The 13,781-nt window shown below is 33.3% G+C and overlaps 1 protein-coding gene and 1 long non-coding RNA gene across 2 annotated transcripts in view; one reads left to right on the forward strand and one right to left on the reverse strand.

Annotated features, from left to right (window-relative positions):
- The window catches only part of LOC138708800 (uncharacterized), a 199,453-nt gene that overhangs the window by 56,010 nt on the left and 129,662 nt on the right, over positions 1–13,781 (forward strand). The window lies entirely within an intron of this gene.
- Positions 1–13,781, reverse strand: part of LOC138708795 (probable glutamate receptor) — a 50,987-nt gene that overhangs the window by 33,508 nt on the left and 3,698 nt on the right. Inside the window, exons 2-4 of the mRNA XM_069838979.1 lie at positions 6,338–6,522; positions 3,647–3,943; positions 3,058–3,161 (exon numbers count right to left, since the gene is read on the reverse strand). Coding sequence (XP_069695080.1) covers positions 3,058–3,161; positions 3,647–3,943; positions 6,338–6,522 — 586 coding nt within the window. The remainder of the gene's footprint in view (positions 1–3,057; positions 3,162–3,646; positions 3,944–6,337; positions 6,523–13,781) is intronic.

Below are 13,781 nucleotides of genomic sequence, written 5' to 3' on the forward strand. Positions count from 1 at the left end.
CAGAGAATTCATATTTTCAGTTCTATTTTTATGTATATAGCTTTCACATTTATTAAGATTTCTGTGAAAATATTTTAATAAAATAAAATAATAATTTGTTTAATGTTGAAAACTTTGAAATGTTTAAACAACAATTCAGTTGAGTAATCTTTCTGCTTTTTAAAAACAAATTTTTAATACTTTTTTCTGTAGTAAAATTAACGGATAAAGGTTGGATTTATAAGTTCCACCCCAACCTATAATACCATACATAAATATAGATTGAAATAATGCTAAATAAATTACACGTAAACAGTTAATTGACAAAATATTTCTTAGAACAACAAAGTAATAGGCCTATAATGTTTTACTTAATTTATTACAAACATAATGAATATGATAATGTAACATTGTAAAATCCCTTTTTAGAACTAAAAGTTATATTTGTTCGGATGAAATTTCTGCACATTTGAAGGACAAAACTACAATTATTTCAATCACTTATCATAATACACTGCTCTCTTAAATTGACTGAGCATATTGGGAATTAAATCAATGATTTTCCCGAAACAAGCTATGAAATATTTAATATAACAATTTTTAACTCGAAAAGGAAGCATAAACGAGCAAAATTGTATTAAACTTTTTTACTTGAATTAACTCAAAGAACATCTCCATAAAATTAATGACATTACTTACGGATCACCCTGTATTTTTCATATTTATTTATTTACTAGAGCTTCTTCAAATTGGAGTCAAAGCATACAAAACAAGAAAGAACAAATAGACGATGAAAGATAACAGAATAAGAAAAATAACAAACAAGTAAACAAACAAAGAAACAAACAATGACACTTAACAGAATAAGAAAAGTTACAAACAAGTAAAGAAACAATGAAAGCTAATAAGAAAAAGAAAAATGATAATGATGCCGCAGATTTTTGAGTACACTGAATTAGAGTCCATATAGGTGGTTCCGTAAGAGTTTGACTGGCTCTCTAATTATGAGGAGACCCCTCATACGATATGTTGGCTTGCTGAGATGCTTCTCTGCAAAGCAGAAAAGTTCATGGCTGAGAAACTGCCTTAAACAGCCGTTTTAATACTTCCTTTCATCTTGAAGAAATCCATGCTACAGACTTAAATCCATCATCCACTTAAATCCATCATCCTTGATCGGGATATAGGTCATGCTCATGAACTTCGTATCTGATGGTGAGTATAGGAATCACACAATCACCACTGACAACTTAAAAATAATTTCTTATTGCCTGTAGTGTTGCCACATCTCAAAATTTAAGGGGAGAGGATGGTATTTTTTTTTAACTTTTTTTTCCTATTTGGTGTAATATATTAATTTTGTATATGTAGAGAGCTCATAGCTGTAGCAACTCAACCAAAAATAAATATTTTGAAAAAAATATTTGGGGGCCCAGATTTGAAAAAAATATACCCAATGCAGGATTTCACTAAAACCGATATATTTAAGCCATTTTTAAAGGTAGATTCATCCAGTATTTTGCAATGCATTTGCAAAAGCATGCTCTACAAACTGTCTGTAACAGAATTTTGATATTTGTCCCTACGTTTGTAAAATAAACAATTAAAATTTAATAACACTTTTCTGATTTCCTTTCTTGCAAACGAACGGACGTAGTTTTGAAATGAAATCAATTAACAAAATTCTGTTACAGAGAAAAGTTTCCTAATAGTCTAAAGCATGTGTGTTCTAAATTTCATGCATGTATCTTTAATAGTTCAGAAGTTATATCCATTTTTATCTGACAGTGTAGCAGAAAAATGAAGTTACCGTAAACCAATAAAAGTGGGAGAGTGATTTAAAAGTTCATAGCGCAGGAAGTTTAAAAATGGCGTCTCAACATTCGATAAGGGCACAAATACCCACGAAATATTATGCAATGCATGTCACACATATCAAAGAGTATTTCAAAGAAAAAAAATTTGGAAATTAAATTTACCGGAAACAACAATAAAAGGGGGCGAGTGACTTAATAATCCATAACGCAGGAAGTTTAAAAATGGCGTCTCAGCATCTGATAAGGTCAAAAATACCCACAAAATATTATGTTATGCATTCCACACATATCACAGAGTATTTAAGGGGAGAGGATGGTATTTTTGATGAAAAATGACTAACTTTTCAAAAAAAAAAAATTCTTTAAAATACTCTGTGATATGCGTGGATCGCCATTTTTAAACTTCCTGCATTATGGATTTTTAAATCACTCGCCCACTTTTATTGTTGTTTCCGGTAAATTAAATTTTCAAAATTGTTTTTTTTCTTTAAAATATCCTTTGATGTGTGTGGAATGCATTGCATAACATTTTGTGGATATTTGTGCCCTTATCGGATGTTGAGACGTCATTTTTAAATTTCCTGCGCTATGGATTTTTAAATCACACGCCCTCTTTTATCGGTTTCCAGTAACTTCATTTTTTTTACTACATTGCCAGACAAAATGAATATAATTTCTGAACTATTAAAGATACATGCATGAAATTTAGAACACGTATTCTTTAGACTATTAGGAAACATTTCTCTGTAACAGAGTTTTCTTAATTGATTTCATTTTAAAAATACGTCCGTTTGTTTGCAAGAAAGGAAATCAGATAATTGTTACTAAATTTTAATTGTTTATTTTACAAACGTAGGGACTAATATCAAAATTCTGTTACAGACAGTTTGTAGAACATACTTTTGCAAATACATTGCAAAAACTGTTTGAATCTATCTTTAAAAACGGTTTAGATATATCAGTTTTAGTACAATCCTGCATTGGGTATATATTTTTTTCAAATTTGGGCCCCGAAATAATTTTTTCAAAATATTTTTATTTTGTTGAGTTGCCACAGCTATGAGCTCTCTACATACAAAAAATTAATAATTTACACCAAATAGGAAAAAAAGTTTAAAAAAATATCATCCTCTCCCCCTAAAAGAAATGTGTTTTTTTTTAATTGACTCATTTTTCACAAAAAAAATATCATCCTCTTCCCTTAATGTAATGAAATAAATGATTGGATGGAATTCCAACAATGCTTCAGCTTTTCCAGTACCTGAAATTTAATCCATCCTGGAAGTCGTTCCACAAGGAGCCGAAGTAACCACTGTGGAGGATGGTTCTGTTGCCCTCTCTCTTCAGAGTGGTGTACACCTCGGTCTGTAACACATTTCTCTATTTGTTAAGAGCATTTGCTGATTTCTCTGTTTGTAACTTACAAATTCTAGATACAGTCTCAACAGTTGTAACAGCTAGGGCCGGTATTATAAACGCCGTTTAAACCTTACGTTCAGTTTAAGCTGAAGTTTTTCGTTCTGCTTCGTATTATAAACCTTAACTACCAGTTAATCTTGAGTTAACTTGAGTTTAACTTGATCGGCAGTTCTTTGTCGTTTAAACTGCAGTTCAAGGCTCAACAGTGAAAGATGGCGGTTCCCTCAATACACATGGATATTGCAGAAGTTTTATAAGAACTTATGAGTGATGATAAGTGAGTGATCAATACTGAACGACCACGGCGGCCAAGAATTTTTCGAAGTAGAGTACACCACTTTGAAATATACATAAATGAATATGAGTTTTAAAATAGATTGAGGTTTCCGAAGCAGACAGTCGGGTCTTCTACTGTACGTATGTGTACTTACTTCTCGTGTGATTCCACGCATGACAAGACCCTGGAAATCGTTCCTGCGGGTGTAGAAGGTGTCCTTTATGTGTTCGAGGCCCAGTTGAGGGGACCATGCACCGAACACTTGCTTCTGCAGGGACATCGCCTCATCGACGCGGTAGACCTCGGTGAGCAGCGTGCGTTCCTCGACCTCCTGTGCCACCAGGAACTCGCAGTCAAGCGGCACGTAGACGTCAGAGAAGAAGTCGTCCATCACTACACCGTCATCCATGAATAGCAGCCATATCACTGGCCGCATGGGAATGCCTTTGAGCTGCAAATATAAGAAACAAGGCCGGTTTTTCCAAGTATTGTTAGAAAATTTAACGACTGTTAAACTCTAAACAGTTTGTTAATTAATAAAATTATATGTTTTCAACACCAGTTTTGTTTAACAGTTTGTTAATTTTAAATGTAGGATTTCGGGCAGTTAACTCGTTTAACAGTTAGTTAAATATGGCCGATATCTCCACAGCTGTTCGAACAGAAGTTGCGAAATTAATATTTTGTGTCTCTCTGTAGGGAATGTTTAGCATATGACTGGTAATATAACATTAAAAAAATACTTTGGACTGTTTAAATACATCAGTGTTATTTTATTTCTTTCGTATCCATAATAGCAATGAGGAAATATAACCTTACTTTGTAATTATTATTCAGCACGTCACCTACAATTTTCATTTGTCAACTGTTTGTTTATGGAGCATGGCCTACTATAACAGGTTGTCATTTTATGCAAGTTTCATGTCTCACTCTATAATATAGAATTTAAAGATTAATTTTAGCCTATCAAAAATTGTCTTACATCTGTAGAATCATTACCAATTGCTGTTGAGTAGTTAAAATGGTGCTAACAGACGTTATAGTTCAAGTATTGGTTATCTTAAACAAAATTATGTTGAACAAATGGAAAATACATTAACAAAGCGTTAAAAATAAACAGACTGTTAATTTAACATTCGTTGAGCAAAATTAAATATTACTTGGACAAACTGGCCAACATATTCCAAAATTAACTCATTTTAGAGTCAGTCTTACGACGTTCAGGTGGCGGACCGTAGTGAGAACGACTAGAGCAGTGATTTGCAATTTAAGTTTAGCGCGTATAGTGGCTACATGTGAGTATTCGCGCTTGTAATAAAAATTGTGGACTATAATACTCCTGCAGTTGTAGTATCACTGATGGTTCTCCCAACCCAAAACATTGATTCACATTTGTTATCCAATTTACTTAATTTCACTACTAATTCTCTCTCTTTCACTTCTCATTTGTTAAGATGTTCGTTCACTTTAATTCATTGTTTCTATGTCTGTCTTAATACACTGGTAGCTAAATATAGAACTTTTACTATATCACATTATGAAAGTTGTGGAGAAGCTAAAAACGTTCAGCATAAAACAAAGAAAAGATAATTCATACATTTTAATAGATGTTTACGTGTAATTTAAATATAAAGGATTTGTTGACGATTTAATTAAATCCAGTAACTATTGACTTTGAGGAATGAGAAATTTAGGTTGTTCAAATAAGAAATCGCTAAATCAATATACAGGGTGATTCATGAGAAGTTACCGCCACTCAATATTTTCGGAGTTATATTAATTTGAAGTTGTTTGGAAAATACTTTTTTTATTTAGTTTTAAGGGAGAAGAGTACTACAAATAGAGAATGAACTATTCAGAAATATCATTTCTTTGATTGACTAGTGTTCTGAAGTTAAAAAGTGTTAATTCCTTAGTTGCTTAGTACAGATATTTTTTTCAATTTTAAACTAACAATTACATTTTTGTTATGCGCTTATCGCACCAATTATTACAAATCACATAACTTCTAGGAACTTGATGCTTTACAGTTCAATTTTGCATCCTAATGTACAGTCTTAAAGAGTTTACAAGAGTGGCGTGATTTGTAACAATTTTTGTGATAAGTGCGTAAGGAAAGCGTAATTTTGTAATTAAAAATGGAAAAAAAATTCTGTACCAAACAATTATGGAATTCACAACACATTTTTAGCTTCAGAATGCTAGCCAATTAAAGAAATGATACTTCTGAATAGTCCATTTATTATCTGTATTAATACTTCTATCCTTGAAAGTAAATAAAAAAGGTATTTTACAAATAATGTCAAATTAGTTTAACTCCAAAAATATTGAAAAGAGGACCCATGTTTATATGACATTTTTTGTATCCTAATGTACAGTCTTCAAGAGTTTACAAGAGTGGCGTGATTTGTAACAATTTTTGTGATAAGTGCGTAAGAAAAGTGTAATTTTGTAGTTAAAAATCGAAAAAAAATCTGTACGAAACAATTATGGAATTCACAACACATTTTTAGCTTCAGAATGCTAGCCAATTAAAAAAATGATACTTCTGAATAGTCCATTTATTATCTGTATTAATACTTCTATCCTTGAAACTAAATAAAAAATGTATTTTACAAATAATTTCAAATCAGTGTAACTTCGAAAATATTGAGAAGAGACCCATGTTTATGTGGAATTTTTTGCTCAAAATGTCTTCGTAAATAAACTCCGTAAGTGACGGTAACTCCTCGTGAAACACCCTGTATGTACAGAAGTAAATATTAATGTAAAAAAGAAGAATTTTCTGAACGTCAAGCAAAGAACTGCGTTCCTTGTTACGAGGTTAGCCGAAGTAATACTCCACTTGTTTTAAGAATGTCTTGGTTTTGACGTCGCTGGAGAGCATTGCATAGATCGGGCGGTTTTTCCGACACCAGAGATCTTCCGGTTTGATGGAGGTCAGCGCAGGGTAAGACAGAGTCGTGGCTGAGGAGCGTCTGGAGGACAGAAGCTTCCCCAACAGCATCAGGAGCTGGCCGGACTTCAGACCTGCGCAAATGGTTACAGCATAATATATATAAAATAAGTCTGCTGAAGAAAAATACTTGATAGAGCTATAGGGGAACAACTTAGTAAACTCCGTTGGTCTGCACATGCGTCAATGTTAAAGAGTGACACAATAGGCTATCCAGCGGTGGGGAAAATGTAATCGTGCGCCGAGCCACTGTGTAACCTGCAACGTGCATAGCACCTATGGAGGGAGGCGGACACCCAATGGGGAAGTGAAGCAACTGTCTGACTTATTAACGGATTTTCATTTGACTTACATCAAGCACTTAAATATAATTTTATACAGTACAAGGCTACAAACTAATGTTTAGTACGTGTAACGAAGAAAGAAATGAACAATAAATGAACATTATCACAACTTAAAATTAACTGTCTTCAGAATATCTCTGCGACAAAATTTCAAAATCAGGAATTATGTCACTTACTGCCAGTCGTAGTTGATCATGAAGGTATTTGTCTGTCAGTCGTGATCTAAATTTGGTTTTTACTATTTTAATTGTTGAAAATAATTTTTCACAAACGTAAGTTGTAGCGAACATGGCTTCAATAGAACAAGCGAAAGAACGAAGCTTCGGATATTTATTTTTTGGCAAAGATTTGAAAGTTCAACATTTGTCAAGTCCTTACATCTAGCTTTCATTTAACATCACATTGTAAATCTGTCAGTTCAAATTGAAGAGCTAACCGCATTATTCGTACATCTGCTGAAAAAGGATTGTCGCACAGAGATGATGATGATGATGATGATGATGATGATGATGATGATGATAACAACAACAATAACACTTAACCTTTTTAATGTTTCATGAGTAACATGTAGTATAATGCCGTTTTATGTTATACAACCGTTTCCTCATAATACTTGTGAACAAATCATACATTTAATATTCTCATCATATTGACAGCAAAAAAATGCGTCCTCCCATCCTACTTGGAACTTTCGTACATGGTTTCGAGAGAGACATATGTCACTCGCAGGTCAGAGACAAATACAAATGGAACGGAGTTTGACTGCAGTGAGTCAGAGGGTGGGGGTTGACGGAGGTTAGAAGCAAGAGAAATGCACAGCTATCACTGCGAGCCACAATGTCTCGCGAGTCACGTTCTCGCCACGGCTGGGCTATACTATTAACCTCTTTCTTCCTAATTGTCAGCCAATAACGAAGAAGGCATTACTTACGTAGACGTTCAATGAAGCAGAATATTTTCGCATTTTACATACTTGATAATAACTCAGTAGTATAATGCCGTTTTATGTTATACAACCGTTTCCTCGTAATACTTGTGAACAAATCATACATTTAATATTCTCATCATATTGACAGCAAAAAAATGCGTCCTCCCATCCTACTTGGAACTTTCGTACATGGTTTCGAGAGAGACATATGTCACTCGCAGGTCAGAGACAAATACAAATGGAACGGAGTTTGACTGCAGTGAGTCAGAGGGTGGGGGTTGACGGAGGTTAGAAGCAAGAGAAATGCACAGCTATCACTGCGAGCCACAATGTCTCGCGAGTCACGTTCTCGCCACGGCTGGGCTATACTATTAACCTCTTTCTTCCTAATTGTTAGCCAATAACGGAAGAAGGCATTACTTACGTAGACCTTCAATGAAGCAGAATATTTTCGCATTTTATATACTTGATAATAACTCAAAAAGTAGTAATCAGATTCTAATAAGAAAAAAAAACATGTTGAAGGGTATTGTTTGAAGATTTGAGTCATCGTAACAAATGTAAGACTTCTTAATTGAGGTTTGTTTTATACTACTGTAGTGTGGGAAAATATGTTTTTGAAGTAGAAACCTCGATCAGCGATAAACTTTTTTTTTTTGAAGAGGTAAATGGATAGTTGCAATGTATGAAATCGTCTAAATAGATTCTACTTTATGCTTAAAAAAACCCATGTTAATAGAATGAGTCAACAAGATATCATCACTTGTTAAGTTTATGTCTGACTGCTCACGATCCGTCAAGTAGCGCGTACTTAAACATTATTTATCTTCAAAACCCAACCATGCTTTAAAAAATAAGCATTTATTGTTTTGATTGGTTTCGTTTACTTAAGGGCCAGACTAAAATGTTTAGTCAGTTGTCTCCAGTCTTTTCAATTGGATTTTTGTAACAGAAATTGGGTCCCCACTTAACGTAAAAGAACGATTGTGTCGCCGCCTTTTCGCAGAATAAGGAAAAGACAAGTGGAAGAAATGTGTTGAGCACGTTAAAAATAACTAAGAACAATATTTCTCTAGCGCTAATGTAATAGACAGTGAAACTGACAGAATAATTTCTTTAGAAGAATGTTTATTTTACTGTTTTACTAGGTTATTTTACGATGCTTATCAACAGCTTAGGTTATTTAGCGTCTGAATGAGATGAAGGTGATAATGCCGGTGAAATGATTCCGGAGTCCAGCACCGAAAATTACCCAGCATTTGCTCATATTGGGTTGAGGGAAAACCCCGGAAAAATCCTAGGAGAATGTTTAACTGATAGCAATGATGCATCAGATGACTTGTCAGTCAGTAGCGACAATGGTTTAGATTAATGGAGGGAAAAATACGACTCCGCCTCCAGCGCAGCGGTAAGGTTTAGTAACCTCCTACAACGGAGTTTTCCCACTTGTTAACCTACAGAAAGGGAGCGTGGAAATCAAGGAAAAACGTGAAGGAAAACAATGACAGTTTTAGAAGTGGGAGATAAGGAAAAAGATAAAAAAATACAGGATGCAGGAGAATAAAAATAAGAGTACGCGTAGAATATGAGAAATAGAAGGTAAAGAATGGAGAGGAGAAGAAGAAGTAAATTATAAAAAAAAATAGAGAGAAGAGGATGATGAAGAGAGGGGGAAGTAGATTATGGAGAGAGAGAACTGGTAAATGGTAAAGAAAATATAACATTATAAAGAGAAGTAAAAAAGATGGGTAATGAAGAGACTGAAGTATACACGATGAAGAGGATTGTGATGATGATCATGATGAGGAGAATATGTGGAGAATGAGGAATAGAACAATTAGATAGTACAAACAAGGAAAAGATAATATGCAACTCAATAACCAGACTTATAGAAGAAGTGTTAATTTTTTTGAACCACTATTCTGCTAAGGCATAAATTTGTTTGAATACATTTTCTGAAAAGTCTTATTGTACGAAGAATATAAAGAGGAGATTGTGATGGTGCAATAGTATAACTTATTATACAACTAGTTAGAAAAGTGCAGCTTTGTTAAAGGGTTAGGTACAGCTTACATCAGTAAAATTTTTGGAAATGTTCAAAAAATTTTTCCTCCATTACTATATCTTGTACAATAATGAAAACTGGTATGTGTAAAACACTGTCCTTCTGCTATATGAAAAAAAATATTTTTACGATATAAAACATATTTGTACCTTTTTTTTTCAAAATTCAAAATGATGGCAGTTTACTGTGCAGTGATGAAACGTTTCCCTCATAACTCATAAACTTGTTAACTTTTTCATTTTCTCTCTCTTTTATTTTATTGCTGAAACCCATGTTTACAATATCATGCTCTTTCAACTACATTCCTTAATAAATCATATTTTTTTTATTTTGTGTTAGAAAAAAATACTGATATTTGACCATGTTTTAAAATGATTTATTTTTTATCAGACAAGCTATCAAAGGTAGAGAAGTGATCTTGCATCATATTGTAGATATGACATGCATAAATACACACAAAAAATTTCATCACAGAATGTTGGATAGTTTTTGAGTTATGTGAGAAACGCTTCATCACTGCACAGTGAACTGAATTTTGAGAAAAAAATGTAAATAATTTCTTTTAAATTGTAAAATATTTTTTTCATATAGCACAAGGACAATGTTTTACACATACTAATTTTCATTTTCATTACTGTACACGATACAGTAATAAGAAGGTATGTGTTAATTCCGTGACAGTTATTTTCGTTGTTCATATTTCATTAATTTATTTACAACTAGCCGTACCCGTGTGCTCCGCTGCATCCGTTAGAAATAAATATAAAGTAAATACATAATTAAAATAGGACATTTGATCCAGGGAACATTCGTGTTTGATAGAAGGATAAATCGTTTATTATGTTACTGAATATAAATTGTATTTGCATAATTGAAATGCGATCATTTTGATCCAGAGACCACTCATTTGGTCATAAAAATTATTTTAGAAAATACAGGAAACTAATATACAGAATAGCCTATCAAGTTTTCTGTGCATAAGAAGCTATTTTAATCTTACCTGTCCTCGATTCACTCAGAAGTTACTGTAATAACATTATAGCATTATGTCCATCTAGAGAAACTACACTTTCCAATGGTGAATTAATAATTAATTATGCAAATCGGTTAATTTAGCTTCCGATATTACTTCATACAAACACAGAAACATTCTCTGTAGGCTATGTTTCATAGCTTTCGATTGTTGTTGTCCAAGGCCCCTTATAGACGAAGTCATTTGTTTTTTATTTCATTACACCGCCTTAGATGGTGGTGTTATTGTAATTTTGAAACTCATTTATTTCATTAAATATCAGTCCTATCAAAATTTTGCATAGATTAAAACTTATCGGAAATTACTTTTAAAGAAACTTTTGTTATGTAATATTTTTCATGAAAATTAATAAAAAGGGAGTTATTTCGATTTATTTAATTCAAGCCCCCTTATAACCTCCCTTTTAAATAAATTTTTTGAATGCTATATAGCCTAAAATCTAAGTTACAACGAACTTAATTTATATTCAAATTTTCATATAAATCGGTTCAGCCATTATCGCGTGAAAAGGTAACAAACAAACATCCAGACAGACAGACAGACAGACAAACAAAAATTTCAAAAAAGCGATTTTCGGTTTCAGGGCGGTTAATTATATATGTTAGGACCAATTATTTTCGGAAAATCGAAAATTACCAGAAAAAATTTGGCTACAGATTTATTATTAGTATAGATAACAATTATGCAGCCGCTCCCGATCTTCTATGAAATCAAAGCGATATAATTACAATGGCAAGTTTGTAACCAAAAATACTTTATTTTGTAAGCACGTGCAAGATGATGAATTAAGCACATTTATTTTATTAGCCTTACTTCACGACTCTCTTTCCCAACGTTGTTTCTGGTCCCGTTTTTAGGCCACTGCAGTGACCATATTGATTACGTTCAAGGATACAGTTTGTGGTTACTATTTGCAAAGTGGTCGGATCCATCATGCGGGTTACTTTATTTTGTTGTTAGACTCGCCACATAGTTTGTACAGCGATTAAGCGGTAATGTGTGATAATTTAGCGATTTTGCGTGCTTTGCTGCGACATTATGCAAGTGCTATGCGTTTATTTATCTACCACAACTTTTCATTAATGTGGCCATGATGGAATTGTGCTGTAGGTATAGCTTGCACGAATTAGTGAGGAATATAATGAGTTCTATACAGGGTGTAGAAGAATTATCTGGACAAGTCGTGCACTCAACTGTTATGAGTGGGGACCGAACTTTGTCCCAGCAGGCTACAAGATTAGCTTTTACTGTAGCGAGCGACGCGCGTGCATCTAGCAAGCGAAGTACCCCTATCTGCTCATGCGACTCTTATTGGTGAAATTAGGCGGAACAAAACATAGATCACTTTAAGGGGGGACTGTTATGTGAGTTTTAAAACTTCTACAATTTTCGTTCCAAAATTTGTGAAATTTAAACTACATATTATACAGGGCTACAGTACTATCATCAATACAAAATTTGGTGATATTAGAGCTAATAGTTTTGAGATTATATTTGTTACATATATTTTACAATGACATCACTAAAAACGCTCCTTTCGTCAAAATTAAAAAGAATTTCAGTTCATATTTGCTCGAAATCTTGAAAATACTCATGAGAATAAAAATGAATTAGCTTTTTGAGCTCGGTCTAAATAGAGAGTCACAATAAATTTTTAAACTATTAATTCTGTAGTGCTCGGGAAAAGTGACATAAGTCAGTTTCTACAACCTTTTTTGATAATTGAGGCGTCTAGAATCAAAACCCGCCAAGTCCATCGAAGAAAAAAAATGAGATAAAGTTATTTTTCTGTGTATCTTCGCATGGCCAATCCGATGCTGGCATTATTTTTCTGCAATATCCGCTGGATTCCTCTGAAAATGCTGGACAAAAGTTAGGGTTAGTTTCAATATCCGCTAGATCCAACTGAATTTCGGCCATTGTTAGTTTCAAAAACCTCCAAGTCCCTTTCTGCCAATCAGGTTGTGGGGCTGCTTTACCCAGCATTCCTCAGCTGTGCGATGTTGATTTATTATTTGTGTGGTTAAGCTCTCGTTAAACCTTATTAAGTTTAATTTCTACTGTAATAATATTCAGTGAAATTGTGGATAGAGTGAGCAGTGAGTTACAAAAATGTTCTTACCAATTAATAATTAATTACATAATTTTGTCGGTACTCCTCTTGTGCCCTCTATACCAGCTTGTAATCATGATGTTGGCAGTAAATGGAAATCCAACAGTTTAAGTTTGTAGGACATAAAGAAGTTCCATTCCGTTTACTACTCTTCATCAGATAATCAGCAATAAGACAATTTTATTACTGCACAAAATAAAAATACAACAATGATTGGAATGTGCTCTAAATGTCTACTCACTGAAGCACCTCTAACTATTAAAAAAGTGTAAATTACATTTCCTGTGGTTGGGCATTCATTTCTCCCTCCCGATCACATATTTGAAGTAATCGAAAAAGAAATAAGGAAGTGATTGTAGATCCCCAAGAATATAAAGATATTATTGGCAAACATGGAACAGTCTTTAATCTTGAAAATGAAGATGTAGGCTTACCTCTTCAAGACTGGAAGAAAGAGGCAGACATAATTTTAAGATCTCCTCCTGTTTTAAGTTCAGTGCCTGTAAAAGATTTATTTTAAGACGATCTGCATTGAAAGAACAGATAACAGTGCAAGATGAGTTTAACTATAGAACTGACACCGTTGTTGCAAAGGTAGTAACAAGAAAAACAATAGAATTGAACGTGAAGAATAAGAAGACGAAGAAGAAACTGTTAATCTGGAGGAAGAGGAATGTGACAATATTGTGTAAAATTTGTGTGAACTTAAAAAGTGCAACATATATTCAAATTTATACTGCTGTTATGTTTAAAGCATGTGCATAATCATACTTCATGTCTGGGTTTCATTATCTACATAATTTGTAAGGTTTAAATTAAAATGTTTTCCTTTTTGACTCATTTTTATGCT

Source organism: Periplaneta americana, chromosome 11, assembly GCF_040183065.1.
Source record: "Periplaneta americana isolate PAMFEO1 chromosome 11, P.americana_PAMFEO1_priV1, whole genome shotgun sequence".
Lineage (NCBI taxonomy): Eukaryota > Metazoa > Arthropoda > Insecta > Blattodea > Blattidae > Periplaneta > Periplaneta americana.